We start from the raw sequence: 14,351 nt of genomic DNA, 5'->3' as shown, positions 1-14,351 counted from the left end.
GATCCAGGCCGCCCTGGCACGAGGGCTGGAGTGCCCCAGAACCGGTTTGGCCGGATTATGCAAGGGGCAGCCTTGTGCTCCCCATGCAGTGTCTGGTTTCTTTCAAACCTCCCTGCTACAATCCACTATCTCCTGTCTGAGGGGGTGTAACACCTCCCTGCAACAGGAAACCCTTTGTCCAGGCCCCATTTGGCTGAGTTTCGGTCAGCTTCAGGGGGTCAGACTCTTGTCTGTGGCAGAGGCATCCATTTTGTGGATCTGAGGTCCTTTTAGAAATTAACCGCATTTAAGTAAAGTAACATGTCTTACCCCTCTAGAGGGGTGGAATGCTATCCCCGTCGCCAGAACTGGCGAGGGGATAGTATTCCAAATCGTATGACACCTTACACGACATGTTTTGATAAAGCCAAACCAGAGTTGCTATATAACCGCGAGGATTATAAGGCACTTAATAGTATATGGTATGGCATTATCCTGAAACAGCTTAGGGAGTTGTTCCCGACAGCTGCAGACAGGCTCAGCTCATGCTAGAGCTCCATCTCACATTAAACCACGCACTCTGCCTCCAGGATTGATGAGGCCTTCCATAGGAGTGGCTCACAGGTTTATATGTGTCCAGATATAGGTTTAGATATAGGTATACTATACCTAAGTAAGGGGTGATTACACCACCTTACCCCAGCTGAGTGATCAGCCAGTTGTGTCAATTTAAGAACCAGCCAGGGGTGGCAAAAGATATGCTGCAGCCCCTGGTAGGCCTTGGTGGCCCCTATGCCCTGGGCACCTATAGTGCATTATACAGGGGCTGACAAGGAGTCCATTTCCAATTGTGGTATGTACCTAGGGTACATGGAATCCATTTTACAGAGAGAGCAGATGGCCTGGGGCCCTGATTAGCAGGGAACCAGGTCAACTAAGTAAAAAAAAACAGCTAAACACAGGCAAAAAAATCTGGGGTAACCATAGTCAGGTAGCCACCTTCCTACTGTAATAATGGAGCAGAAATACCATTAATACAGTCGAAGGTGGGGACACCTCTGTAGCTCGCTCACCTTCACAGCTCGTCGTGGCTGAGCGCTGTGGTAGGCTTCCCAGTGACCTCTTGCACACATGAGATATCTGCAGCTGCCCCCGAACTCTCCTCACAGCAGATCAGGCAGTATCTAGCTGAGCACACGGCGCCGTGCCGCATTCAAGATTACAGCCGCAGCGGAGCCGGGACTTCTCTCGTGTCCGCATCTAAAATGGCTGCTCGCACAGTAGCTGGACGCACCTCTACTTTTCACTGCAGGCTCTGCACAACTGTATTAAGTAGCCAACTCACTTCCCCCGCCGCACTCGCTGTGTAATAATCCCACAGAACGCGTTATATAGCGGCCGTGCGGCAAGCAGATGCTTCACAGGTCTGTCCGCTGACCCCTCGTCTCGGCCCAGCTGCCTCGTGGGAATCTCGGACCTCTCGTGCCCCGCTGCGCCGGTTGACAGCTTCAGGAGCGCCCAAGCGTAACAGCGGCTCTCGCTTCTCCCGCTCCTCATTTGCACCAGCTGCCTCCGCCGGCCCGGATCTCAGCACCGCAACCTCCCTGATGACTGCAGGTCAGCATCCCACGCTTGTTTATTCCTGACGTTAACGATGAGCAGGATAAATGTCGGATTCGTTTGTCGATCTGCTGGAGCCTCACTCCATGGCGGCCATTCCGCTTGTGCGCCCCTAGCTGAACCCCCCGGTCTTATTTTCTTTCAGTCAGGGTGTTGTTACCTGTGTATTGTATTATAAATATACCAAATATTAAATTCATACTCTACCCATCCATGCAGCATTAGAAAAACATGTTTCTTTCGCATTTGATTTTGCTCAGCGAGAGCGGGTGGACTGGAGACAAAGCAGTAACTTGCTCTATGTAATCCATTGCCTTAATTGCTAATGAAGTGCATGTTTGCTGTTGACAGTCTGTGATTTGCAATGTATTTGTGCTACAGCAAAGTTTATTCATCTGCTTTTTTTTTCTCTTTCAGTCGAAGGACAAAATGATGAGAGGTTCACGCCGAGGTTGTGTCAGACTACGAGTAAGTGTTTTTACGTTTTGCTTACCTGACAGCACAAGCTGTCTGGTTGCGAAAGGTCTATTAGGAACTTGCTGTGGGATAAGAACCCATCTATTGCTTACCGTTGATTTGTTTTATTGTCACTGTCTTGGCTTGCCTTCCTCTTCTTATGTTTGTCCCAGCCTTGAAGCATAGCCTCTTTACAATTCTTTTGATTTACTTTCTTGTATCCTTCTACTGCTTGCATGTAGAGAGCTGATTTTTTTTCTTTTTAATTGATGCTGCAAGAACGTGCATGTGTTTTTTAGCCACCTCCCTCTTGTTCTACTGTCCTCAACCCATTCAAAAACACACCCACCCGTCACTTTGTTGCTTCCCAGCTTGTCTGTAAAAGCATAGCCACAGGAATATTTTTGCTGGGGTATCGCTGAAGAGCAGCATTTAAGGGTTGTTTTACTTTATCTTGCTTTAACTCCCGCATTCAACACATTGCATGAAAGCGCAAGCTTTGACACACAAATGCGTTTATGGTGCTGGGAAGGGCAGCCTGCTGTTCTCACACGTTGCATTATTCTTTTTGAATTCTGTTCAAAGTTTCCTGAGTGAAAATCATTATTTTTTTATTTAAACCTTTTTATTTAACAATTTCTCAGTGTACAAAATTAGACACAGTTTTGTATGAATAATGTGAAGCATCACAAAGAAGAGTCACACTGGCATTACAATAAGTTAGTATCAAATAACAGTATTCATCACAGTTTTGCAATTCTAACTTAGAGTAAATACAAACATTACTGATCCCACAACTAGTCCAAAAGAACCCAAAAACCACCCTATAAAATAACCTTTCACAGTCCCCTGTAGGCACACCATGGTTTCCAAACTTTTTTGTATTTTCTTGGACAGCCTTGACTTTGGTAGACCTCCAGTTCCGCCCCATGGCACCAATCTAAAACAACCTCCCAGTCCCGCACACTTGGGTCTACCTGCTCCCCATGTCCTTGTGGTATTTCTCTTAGCCTCCCCAGTCAATAATCTTAGCCAGATCTTCTAGTAATTGGGCCATACTTCGCAAACTGTTATGTATAACACATGCCATTTAGACTTCAGTGGTACAGTGAGACATGTGACTTGGGCCATATTATGGCCCACTGCCTTCCAGTATTGCTGGATTTTGGGCCAGTCCCAAAGGAAATGAAAGAAAGTACCCACCATGCCAAATACCCTTGTGCACATCGCATCGCCCCATGCGATGTAACAGTGATCTGGAATAATATGATCTTTGGAGTATTCTCAATTGCACTAACCAAAAGCAGGCACGGATTGCAACCTTTCTAGGACTCTGTAGTGCCTACACCAAGTCGCCCTCTTCTATAAGTCCTAGATCTCCCTCCCATGCCTCTTGTAGGGACTGTAAGGGGTCTGGGGAGTTGTTCACTAATTTTTTGTAGGTCATGGAGATAGCTTTGTCCGGCATAGGGTCCAGCAGCAGCCGGTCCTCTAACTGGGTTGACTCTGGCAATTTCTCTTCCTCCTGTACATGACATTGCATCACGTGACCTAGCTGTAAGTGCCTAAATCGTTCCGAGTACCCATCTCGTATTTTGTCTTTAGATCCTAGAATGTCAGCAGCACACCCCCTCTTTAAATATCTCTTAAGTGCTCAATACCCATCAATCCCCACTTAGGAAAACCCTTCAGGTTCACAACTTCCTGCACCGCTGACCCAGAGTGAGGTCCTGCCGATAATTTTTCCCTCCATCCCAGAAATCTGGTGGCCTCTCTCCACACCCTCACCACCGTCTAAGTACAAATCGCCAATAAGTTAACCCTTTTATTGATATACAGTAGCGATGGGTAGCTGCTGCTCCCCATATCCTCTCAGTAAACTCAATTGGCTGGTTCCTCCATATCCATGAACACCCAGTCGTTATTTATGGTCAGGTGGGCTGCCTAGTAGTAGGCACGTATGTTGGGGACTGCTTGCCCACCCTCATATACCCCTTCTTGTAGCTACAGGAGTTAGCACCGTTTTCTGTCGACCTTACGAAAGAATTCGGGTGGCACCATGTAAGGTGTATGATGGAGAACATCTAGCAGTCGGGGAGGGCCATCGTCGTAAAGAGCACGCTCGTCTCTGATGGGAGCATCTCCCAGTGAGCGACATCACTGCGGATTTGTTCAAGCTGGGGAACTAGGTTTCTCTCCAAACACTCCTCAGTACTGCGCATTACATAAATGCCCAAATATTGAAAACCGTCTTCCACAATTGGGGCTACACACCTTGACGACAGAGATGGACTACTCTAGGTAAGGGGGAAAATAAGGGACTTATCCCAATTAACCTAATAGCGAGAATAAGCCTCAATCCACTGTGAGGCGAGGATATCATCAGCTTAAAGGGAGATCCGTTCCTCCCAGTCCCTTCCACATCCAATTCACCTCAGGAGGGGGTCTTGACGAATCCAGGCAGCTAATCGCTCTAGCCAGCGCAAAGATCATTGGAAACATAGGGCAACCCGATCTTGTACCCTTGTAAAGGGCAAAAGAACGGGACTGCGCCCTGTTTACCCTCACCCTTGGGCCCTGGTACAGGAGTCTAATTCAATTACAGAACCAGGGACCAAATCCTAACCTGACAAGGGCAGCAAATAGATGTGCCCATTCAAAACTATTAAAAGCCATCCTTGCGTCAAATGAGAGCAGAACAGCGTCTTCAGTCTGGGGAGCTTCTCTGCTGTGTAAAACCCCATAAAGACTCCTCAAATTTAATCTGGTGCCTCTATGTGGCATAAACCCGGACTGGTCCGGGTGTATGACTGTGTTTATCACGGTCTTCAGTCTATTGGCCAAGGCTTTTGCTAAGACCTTGGCCTCCTGGTTCAAGAGAGGTATAGGCATGTAGGAGTCTCAAGCCGGCGGCGGCTTCTCTCAGCCAGTCTCTGATATATTGGCAGGCTGCCCTCCTTCCTTGCTGCTTAAAACATGGCCAGCATGTATTTCGCTACCTTATTTGCCACGCACTGGTTTAGTTCCATGGGCAGTACGTTAGAATCAGCTGCCTTCCCAGATTTCAACTCCCGGATTGCCACCTCCACTTCCTCTACCGTTAGGTTTTCCTCTAGTGTGTCCCTATCTTTGTCTGATAGGATCTGGATAGAGAGATCTTTAAGGCGGTAAGTGCGCTCTTCTCTAGACCGATTTGTTGTGGAGGAGTATGTGTGTTCATTGTGTTCATAGTACATGGCAAAGGCCTCCTCTATGGCCTCCCAATTGGTGTGTGATGTCCTGGCAGAGTCCCGGATTGCTACTACCCAGTTCCTGCCCCTATCCCCCCTCTCCAATCATGCTATGAAGTGAAAATTATTTGAAATATAAACCAAGCCATTATCTAGACCTAAAACTTTGAATTCAATGTACAGTTTTGAGATAAAGTAAGATATTTGTTTGCCTTTACCCCAGTATTTAGATTTTTTTTTAACTTTTCCATTTTCTTGGCAATAATATACAGGCCGGCATTCGTGTTAAATAGGCAAGGTTTTAATGGCCTTGCCAGTGCCTTTTTTGTTTAGTATTACAGATTGTAACATCCCTGAAAAGAACTCCTTTTTTTAAAACTGATTTGAGTACACACATCCTGAATGGACAGTAAGTTTGTGAAATGTTATAGAACGTTTGGTTGAACTACTAGTGCCTGCGGAAGTACCGATTAATATGCGAGTATTTTGATTCATTTAACCATTCATCTCACAATCTTCTATTACTATTTGTCGCTGTATTTTTGCTTTCTGAATCATTTTCGGATATTTGTGGTGTTTTCTTTTAAATGGGCTAATAGGGTTGGGGCAGTGGCATATGGTTACACCAAAAAGGTTTGCATGTCAGATAGAGTTCAGTGGCCTTTGAATTAGGGCATTCTTCTTCTGTTTTGAGTAAGGACTGTGAGTGAATAAATGCCTCATCTCAAAATGAATCACATTCTTGTTCATGGAAGAAATTAGTGTGTTGAGTTGGTGCATCTTAAAGGTAATGTGCCTGAAGATAGCGGCACCAGAAGTGTTCCACAGCAGTGTTTACTTTCTTTGTTTGTCAGGAATTCTGACCACTCGGCGGGAACTAACATGTTGGAAGGGTTGGTGAAAACCTGATCACCTATAGGGCAGAATAAAGGCATCACCTTAAACCATTGTGTCCTGGCAAATCTCAGTACATTCAGCACATGTCCATGTATTCAGAGATGGCCAGCAAAACAAACAGGGAGCGAAGTTTTTATGGGTCCCAATGATGGATTAGTAAGCAGCCTTGTTATTCATTAACAGACAATACTTTGTGTAAATGTATTTATTCACCTTTCATTCCTCAGTGGCTGTATTATCTGTGTTGGTGTGATAGAGCGTGCAGCGACCAACCAGCTCAGTTTTACCATACTCACCTTGGGCCCAGACAACATTCACACATTGAACTAGTAGTCCTGCCTAACCAATTTACTAATTTAATCACTCTATCAGTTTGCCCAGAGGTCTTATTTAGGACTTATACCTTTAAACCATGACTTATTAATCCTTGTCACCTTATTATACGTCCTGTGGATCAGGAAGTTAGCATAAACAGATAGATAGTATTTAAACACATTTATTTTCCTTTTAATAACCACAGACTCTGGAAAGTTTAAAAACATTTATCTATGATAGATTTCCTGAGTCAAATAAGAAGGGCCACAATCTCGTGACCATAAATTTTACAAGCAAGAATATAATCAGCAGGACATAACGTTTGTAAGAAATCACGGTATCACTGTGGTAAGCAAGTCTCCAGACCAGTTGTTATAGTATAAGGTATTTAATGAAGAGCACAGCAAGATATGAACTCAACTCCTGCTGACCAGTACTCCAACTGACCCAGCAGAACACAAGTCCTACAATCAGGCATAACAATTCTAGAATACAAGTAAGCCATAGAGAGAAGAGAAAATCATAGAAAAAAACATAAGGAAAGTAACACGATAAGTGTACAGCACATCTCCCTTCTTTACAAAACATAAGGAAAAACATTAGTTGCAAATATAATCATTTAAATAAACAGGTGGTTTACGATACCTTTGAATCTTAGGACTGGGAAGGGAGGAAGGTACTTGGGAGGAAGAGGAATCAATGATGGTGCTTCGAAGACTAGGAAAACCAGAATCCGAGACATCACCACCACCATCACAAGCCCTGTCAGAAGGAGAAGAAAATGAAGTACATTCTTCTTGAGAAGAAGTTAACATATAACCACTACCCCTGTCTTCATGAAAATCACCAATGGAACCATTTTGAACAATGCGAGAGGACAAAGAACCATTCTTCTGATACAAAACAACCCTCCTCAAGTTCCATTTTTCCCCATTGGCAAGTACAACATAATGGGGAAACACATCCTTTACAAGGAAAGGGCCCCTAAATTTTGTCAAACCCTTAGAAACGCCTCCCGGTTTGACTTTCACCAAGTCCCCTTTTGAAATATAGTTGTTGCCCCGCACACTCGCAGACTGTGTTTCCTCAAAGTGAGTCTTAAAAAACAAGTTTTTAATCCAAGAGGGAACCAGTTTTGTCCCAGGGACCCTGCCTCGCATAAGCTCAAACGGAGACTTGGTCATGCCCCCATGAACTGTAGTTCGATACGCACAAAGCATTTCTTGCACAAGTTCTAACACATTACCCTTTCCAGATAAAGCAAGTTGTATGGTGCTCTTAACCAATCTATTAATCCTCTCACAAAGGCCATTGCCTTGTGGATTATATAGAGAGGTTCTATGATGAGACACACCACAGTGAGACATAAAAGACCGCATATTGTGCGAAGTCAATTGTGTTCCATTGTCAGTGACAATAGCATTTGGAAAACCTTCTCCTTGAAAAAGAGACTTCAAAAATGTAATTGTGGTCTCTGTGGTGACATCCTTAACAAAATCAACAACCACCCATTTACTGTAAACATCAACACAAACAATTGCAAAACGTAGATTCACATTAAGTTCTGTCATTGGTCCAATAAAATCTAGACAAATAGTATGCCACGGTACATTTGATGAAGAAATTTGTTCTTAATCAAAAGGAGGGAGGGTGATCAATAGATCAACGGACACTAGTTACCACTTTTGAGAGTGGAAGGTCCAGTTACAGCATGTGTCCGTGAATAGTCTTCAACAAAGAGGGGGGGCTGAACTGTTCCTACAGCGAGTGGGAAGTTAAAGAAAGGACTAAGAAAAGACTAAGAAACGACTGGCGTGACCAGAGGTGTAAATATAACACCGGTGGGCATCCCTTTTGTTGGATGTATTTGCCTCACACACCCCGAAGGATGTCATGCTTCATCATCGGCGGTTGCTCCTCGTCGGGGGGGCGGTGCAATCCCCGACGGGCACACCTCAAAGAGGGGCACTTTGGCGGAGATCTTTTGTATCCAACTGCCCTATGGTGAAGTGTGGGTGTGTGGGCGGGAAGGCAAATGAGCCTGAGGTGATAGTTAAAATGCAGCAAGGGGTGCCGGAAACTATTTTATTCTGGTGGTCCCCCTACTACAGTTAAAATCGTGAAAACAAGCTCGCTCGGTGTCACCTCGTTAGGTAGAGTGACCCATGTCGAGCTAAGAAAAACAACAAGTGGTCAACATGTTTCTCGCAAATGGAACAATATCCTGCGATTCATCAGGACCTTAAGAAGTGAAAACTATAAAGTAAACAAACTCAAAAACATGCCAGTGTCATGTATGTGGTGTGGGTATATTTTACCTCGATGGAAAATCCTATGCCTAAGGGTTAAGGGCTAAGTGCCACATGAGTGGTCGGCGGGTCAGTACATCGGGGTTAAGCCTTCAGATTTAGCTCAATCAGCCCGTGTCCGCGTGGGATCACCTACCCATCTCCGCCGAGCTCTTAGCCCTTAACCCTTAGGCATAGGATTTTCCATCGAGGTAAAATATACCCACACCACATACATGACACTGGCATGTTTTTGAGTTTGTTTACTTTATAGTTTTCACTTCTTAAGGTCCTGATGAATCGCAGGATATTGTTCCATTTGCGAGAAACATGTTGACCACTTGTTGTTTTTCTTAGCTCGACATGGGTCACTCTACCTAACGAGGTGACACCGAGCGAGCTTGTTTTCACGATTTTAACTGTAGTAGGGGGACCACCAGAATAAAATAGTTTCCGGCACCCCTTGCTGCATTTTAACTATCACCTCAGGCTCATTTGCCTTCCCGCCCACACACCCACACTTCACCATAGGGCAGTTGGATACAAAAGATCTCCGCCAAAGTGCCCCTCTTTGAGGTGTGCCCGTCGGGGATTGCACCGCCCCCCCCGACGAGGAGCAACCGCCGATGATGAAGCATGACATCCTTCGGGGTGTGTGAGGCAAATACATCCAACAAAAGGGATGCCCACAGGTGTTATATTTACACCTCTGGTCACGCCAGTCGTTTCTTAGTCTTTTCTTAGTCCTTTCTTTAACTTCCCACTCGCTGTAGGAACAGTTCAGCCCCCCCTCTTTGTTGAAGATGAAGAAATTTGTCCCATGGTCGAACCAACAGCAACTTTCAACCTTTTTTCACCATCTTTACAAGTAACACACCGCTCAACCCACATAGAAACCTGGGCATCTATCCCAGGCCACCAAAAGTTGGCTTTAAGCCTCTGTTGAGTCATAGTCTGACCAAGGTGTCCCTCATGTGCAATAGACATGAGTTTACTTCTAAGTTAAAAAGGAGGAATACATTTAACATTCCGCATCAAGATGTCATCACCACAAGTAGATAATTCATCCAACACTTTAACGTAAGGACAAACAGGAACTTGCAAACAACTCTCTCTCTTTGGACCATGTTTAATCATGTGTATAACATCCTTTAAGGCACAGTCCTTTTCCATAGCTGTAAGCCATTCATCTTGTGAAAATGACCCCTCACCAATTGAAACTACATCTTGAACCCATGCAACACTCTCGTCCAACAAATCCTCTTTCAAGTCTCCCTGATCCGCTACACCGGGTAACCTTGAAAAACAATCGGCCTGAATATTTCTCCAACCCTGTACATGCTGTATGTCAAAGTGGAAATCTTGCAATTTAGCTGCCAGCCATGCCAATCTAGGCGATCCTCTGACAGCACCCCCAGGTGCTAACATTCGAATCAGAGGCTTGTGATCTGTTTTGAGAACAAAATTAGTTCCCCAAAGATATGTGCGAAAATAGTGTGCGCCCCAGACAGCCGCCAAAGCTTCCTTTTCTATTACACTATAATTTACTTCCGAAACAGACAAGGTCCTAGAGGCAAAAGCGATGGGACGTTCACGGCCTGCATATTTTTGAAGGAGAACAGCACCTAACCCAGATGCACTAGCATCAACCATGAGTATGGGAATATGTTTTGTGTCAAAAGGTGCCAAAATACCAGCCCCACAAATGGCATTTTTAATGTGGCAAAAAGCTGACTCCTGTTCAGATTCCCACACAAACTTACAACCCTTCTTAAGGCAGGACCTCAGAGAGATGGTCTTCTCCGAAATTTTTTTAACAAATTTAGAGTAATACTCGGAGTCCCATAAATGACCTGAGTTGGTCCTTATCTGTGGGATGTGGAGCTGATTTTATTGCTAACAAATCTTTCTTAGGCTTAATGCCAGAGACAGAAATCTCATGGCCCAAATACTCAATTTGTTCCACGAGAAAAACACACTTCTCTTTTCACAAAGTAAGACCAGCATCATAAATCCTGTGTAAAACCTTCCTGAGTATCTGATTATGCGCCAAAAAATGAACTTCCAAAGACTAAAATATCGTCTTGGAAGTAGGCTACTTTTTCTAGCCCCTTGAAAATTTCAACCACCATTCTTTGAAAAACGCTTGCGGCTGAAATAAGGCCAAATGGTAGCCTGGTAAACTGGAAAACTCCCTCCGTGGTGATAAAGGCAGTGAGATGTTTGCAACTGTCATGTAATTTTAGCTGGTGGTAAGCACTCTTGAGGTTTAGTTTAGAAAAATACCTTGCACCATCAAGAGTGGATACCAGTTCCCCGATATTGGGTAAAGGGAATGTATCAGCAATCACACACTTATTTAATGACCTGAGGTCTACACAAAATCTCAATTTGCCATCGGATTTTTTAGAAATCACAACCAGAGAGACCCATTGTGAACCCTCTACTGGTTCAATGACCCCACTCTGCAACATCTCTTCCGATAAAGCCTTATCCTCCTTAATTTATGTTGAATTGGTAGGCAACCATCTTTCAATCTAATGAGATGGGAATACCCCTTTAGTTCGCCGAGATCATTTCTAAACACAGAACCAAAGTCATTCAAAATGGATTCCACAGAATCATCTTCCAACACCATAACCTGTTCAGGTGCTCTAGGATTAATGATTATGGACAAATCAAATTGATGTACCCACCCCAAAATAGGAGGACCATCAAAAGATACGTAGACTTTACCCATTGTGGACCTATTTTAGAATAATATATCTGACTCAAAATATCCCACAATGTCAATAGGAGAAATGTAAAGGTTTATCACCCCACAGCATCTTGAATGTAGACTGAGGAATGATAGTGTAACATGATCCAGTATCCACCATTAGTGAAACTTCACGTCCATCTATTCTAAAATCAGCCTTTGGTTTATTTTGTCTTCTGTCATCAATACTCGCAACATCTGTGCCGTTAACAACTAATAATCTGTTACTAACGGGTGAAACATCACTGCTATAGTCCTCAAACACAGCAAACTTCTGTTTACTTTTAACTTTTCACATTTTCGAAAAATGTCCGATGCGGCTACATTTTAAACATTCTTTATTGGCAACAAAGCAGAACCTCGCTTCTGAGGTGTGAGAGTTGCTGCCGCATCTTGTGCAGAGTTTATTAGTAGAAGGAAGTTTCTTGACATTAGACCTGAATTTATTTTTTACCACTGCAACGGACTCATCCACTGAGTAGTCTGATTCATGGTCAGAAGCTTTCTCAGAAAGTTCTGAAACTTCTTGTTCCATACTCTTCTTTCGAGAATTCTCAATATTCTTTATGCATTTTTCAGATTCCTCAATAACCTGAGCAAGTTCTATCGCCACCTTGAGTGTGGGATTCTTCGCAGCCCATAGCCTTTCCTGAATCTTACGGTTATGACACTGGACAATAAGCTGATCGCGTATGAGTTCCTCAAACATAGCCCCAAACTTGCACTTTATAGAAAGTTCTCTCAGACATGTGACAAAATCATCAATAGGTTCCTCCGGCCTCTGTTTCTGAGTATAAAATTTGTAGCAGTGCATGACAAGATTCTCTTCTTTCGCAAACTTGACCTCTAACCTAGAAATTGCCTCCTTGTATTCGTCAGGAATAGCTTGGCCATTACCTTGTAAAGCAATAGGTAAAAATCTAAAAACTCTTTGCCCTTCCTTGCCCAAAGCGCTCAATAAAATCGCTTTCTTCCTCTTTGAAGAAAATTCCTGGCCATCAAGCGCCTCTAAATAATTACCAAACATTATAAACCAGTCTTCCCATTGAATAGAAGGATTTCCTGGCTCATTTAAGAAAGGAGGAGGCAGAGTAACAACTACTTGTTGCGCCATATTAAATTTGAGCAGTTAAGGGCGAGTCTTCAATAATGAAGGATAAGTTAAGGGCGAGTCTTCAATAATGAAGGCTAAGGCTTGTGAAAACGCTCCACAGCAGGCTTTACACAAATCAGGAGAGCGTCAAAAATTCAATAAGAAAGTACATAGATTCATGAAATACCTTGAAATCTTGAACCGCTATGAGTATAGAGCCGGTCAAACCATCACCGCTCTAATGCCGAGTTGAAAACTCCAACCGCTAGTTCCACTAACGCAATGCGTTCAATACACTTCCTCCGTTGTTGACAGGAAGAAAGATGGCCGCCGAGTGAGATCGAGGCTTGAGACGCACGCTAGCGTGATGCGTCACCTCCGCTCACTCGCTGGTTGCCAGGTGAAGCAATGGTGTAGGAAGAAGGAACGCAGAGAGGTTGCTAAGGAGTAGAACGTTCTACTCACAAATTGAACATTGGAAAGCTTTTCGACGTATAACTCACTGTGGAAAACTCCAATTCTGCTCAGAATTCCGTCGGATGTCCCCACCTTAACAAGGCATTGAAGAGAGACATCGCCGGGTTCGGTTTTCTGTTGAGTCCTTCTGCTGAAGTGCTTCTCCATGTTGAAATATGACAGGAAATCACAGGCACAACACCAAGACTAGCTGGTCAGCAGGCACAAGTCGCCAACATGTGGTAAGCAAGTCTCCAGGCCAGTTGTTATAGTATAGGGTATTTAATGAAGAGCACAGCAAGATATGGACTCAACGCCTGCTGACCAGTACTCCAACTGACCCAGCAGAACACAAGTCCTACAATCAGGCATAACAATTCTAGAATACAAGTAAGCCATAGAGAGAAGAGAAAATCCTAGAGAAGACATAAGGAAAGTATCACGATAAGTTTACAACAATCACCTTTAGAAATTGGTACCTGGGAAGGGTAAGAAAGGGAAATAGCACAAGGACCTCTCACATTGTTTATATTTACCTAGAATGGTGCAATGACCAATCCTGGCCACGGGCGGGGCAAAATACGGACCAGGACCAGGCTCCTGACTAATCAGGTGCCCACGGTAAAAGACCGGTGCAGATCAGGACAGGTGACCTCAGCCAAGTGCAACGCCAGCGTCACACCCCTCTCTCTAGGAAAGCCAATTAATACCCCGATTGGGTAGTCGATTCTTCTGACAGTGCTCCGCCAGCACCTCTGCTCTCGATCGCCTATTGAGTGCTTTGGGTCAGTGACAGATCAGCTATTCAGACAAGTCGAACAATGTCTCTATCTAAGCCTACCTTAGTTGTACCATTTTGAGGAAAATGTACCACCCCTAAATGTTGCACATCTATGTGTTCCCTTTCAGTGATTGGTTGGAAAGACGAGGAGAGGTCATCACACCATACTAAGATTATGTAATTTCAATTAGAATCATATTGATTGAATCCCCACCCACAATTTACTTTCCCATGACTTTATTCTGCCCAACAATATTGGCATACAAATCATATACATTGTATTTATTTGAGTCTTCTTGCTTCCTCTTTAGAGGTCAGTAGAGCAGGTTCCCAGGAACATCGTGGGTAAAAATGGTGTTGGGAGTCATTCAATGCCAATGCTTCAGCAATTTCAGAGTCTGTGTGTGTGTGTGCGTGCGTGGCATTGTTCAAGATGGAAGATGTGACAGTAGTCAGGCCCAAAGTACGAGCTGGTAGA

General features: G+C 44.1%; 1 protein-coding gene across 5 annotated transcripts in view; it reads left to right on the top strand.

Annotated features, from left to right (window-relative positions):
* OSBPL9 (oxysterol binding protein like 9) overlaps window positions 1–14,351 on the top strand; it is a 1,511,872-nt gene that overhangs the window by 126,290 nt on the left and 1,371,231 nt on the right. For all 5 annotated transcript variants that reach the window (XM_078670721.1, XM_078670745.1, XM_078670729.1 and 2 more), the window contains exon 2: window positions 2,017–2,067. In XM_078670721.1, the coding sequence (XP_078526847.1) occupies window positions 2,017–2,067 (51 nt within the window). The remainder of the gene's footprint in view (window positions 1–2,016; window positions 2,068–14,351) is intronic.

Source organism: Lissotriton helveticus, chromosome 1_2 (assembly GCF_964261635.1).
Source record: "Lissotriton helveticus chromosome 1_2, aLisHel1.1, whole genome shotgun sequence".
Taxonomy (NCBI): domain Eukaryota; kingdom Metazoa; phylum Chordata; class Amphibia; order Caudata; family Salamandridae; genus Lissotriton; species Lissotriton helveticus.
Note: the sequence above shows the minus strand (reverse complement) of the source record. Positions and strands in the feature narration are given on the sequence as shown.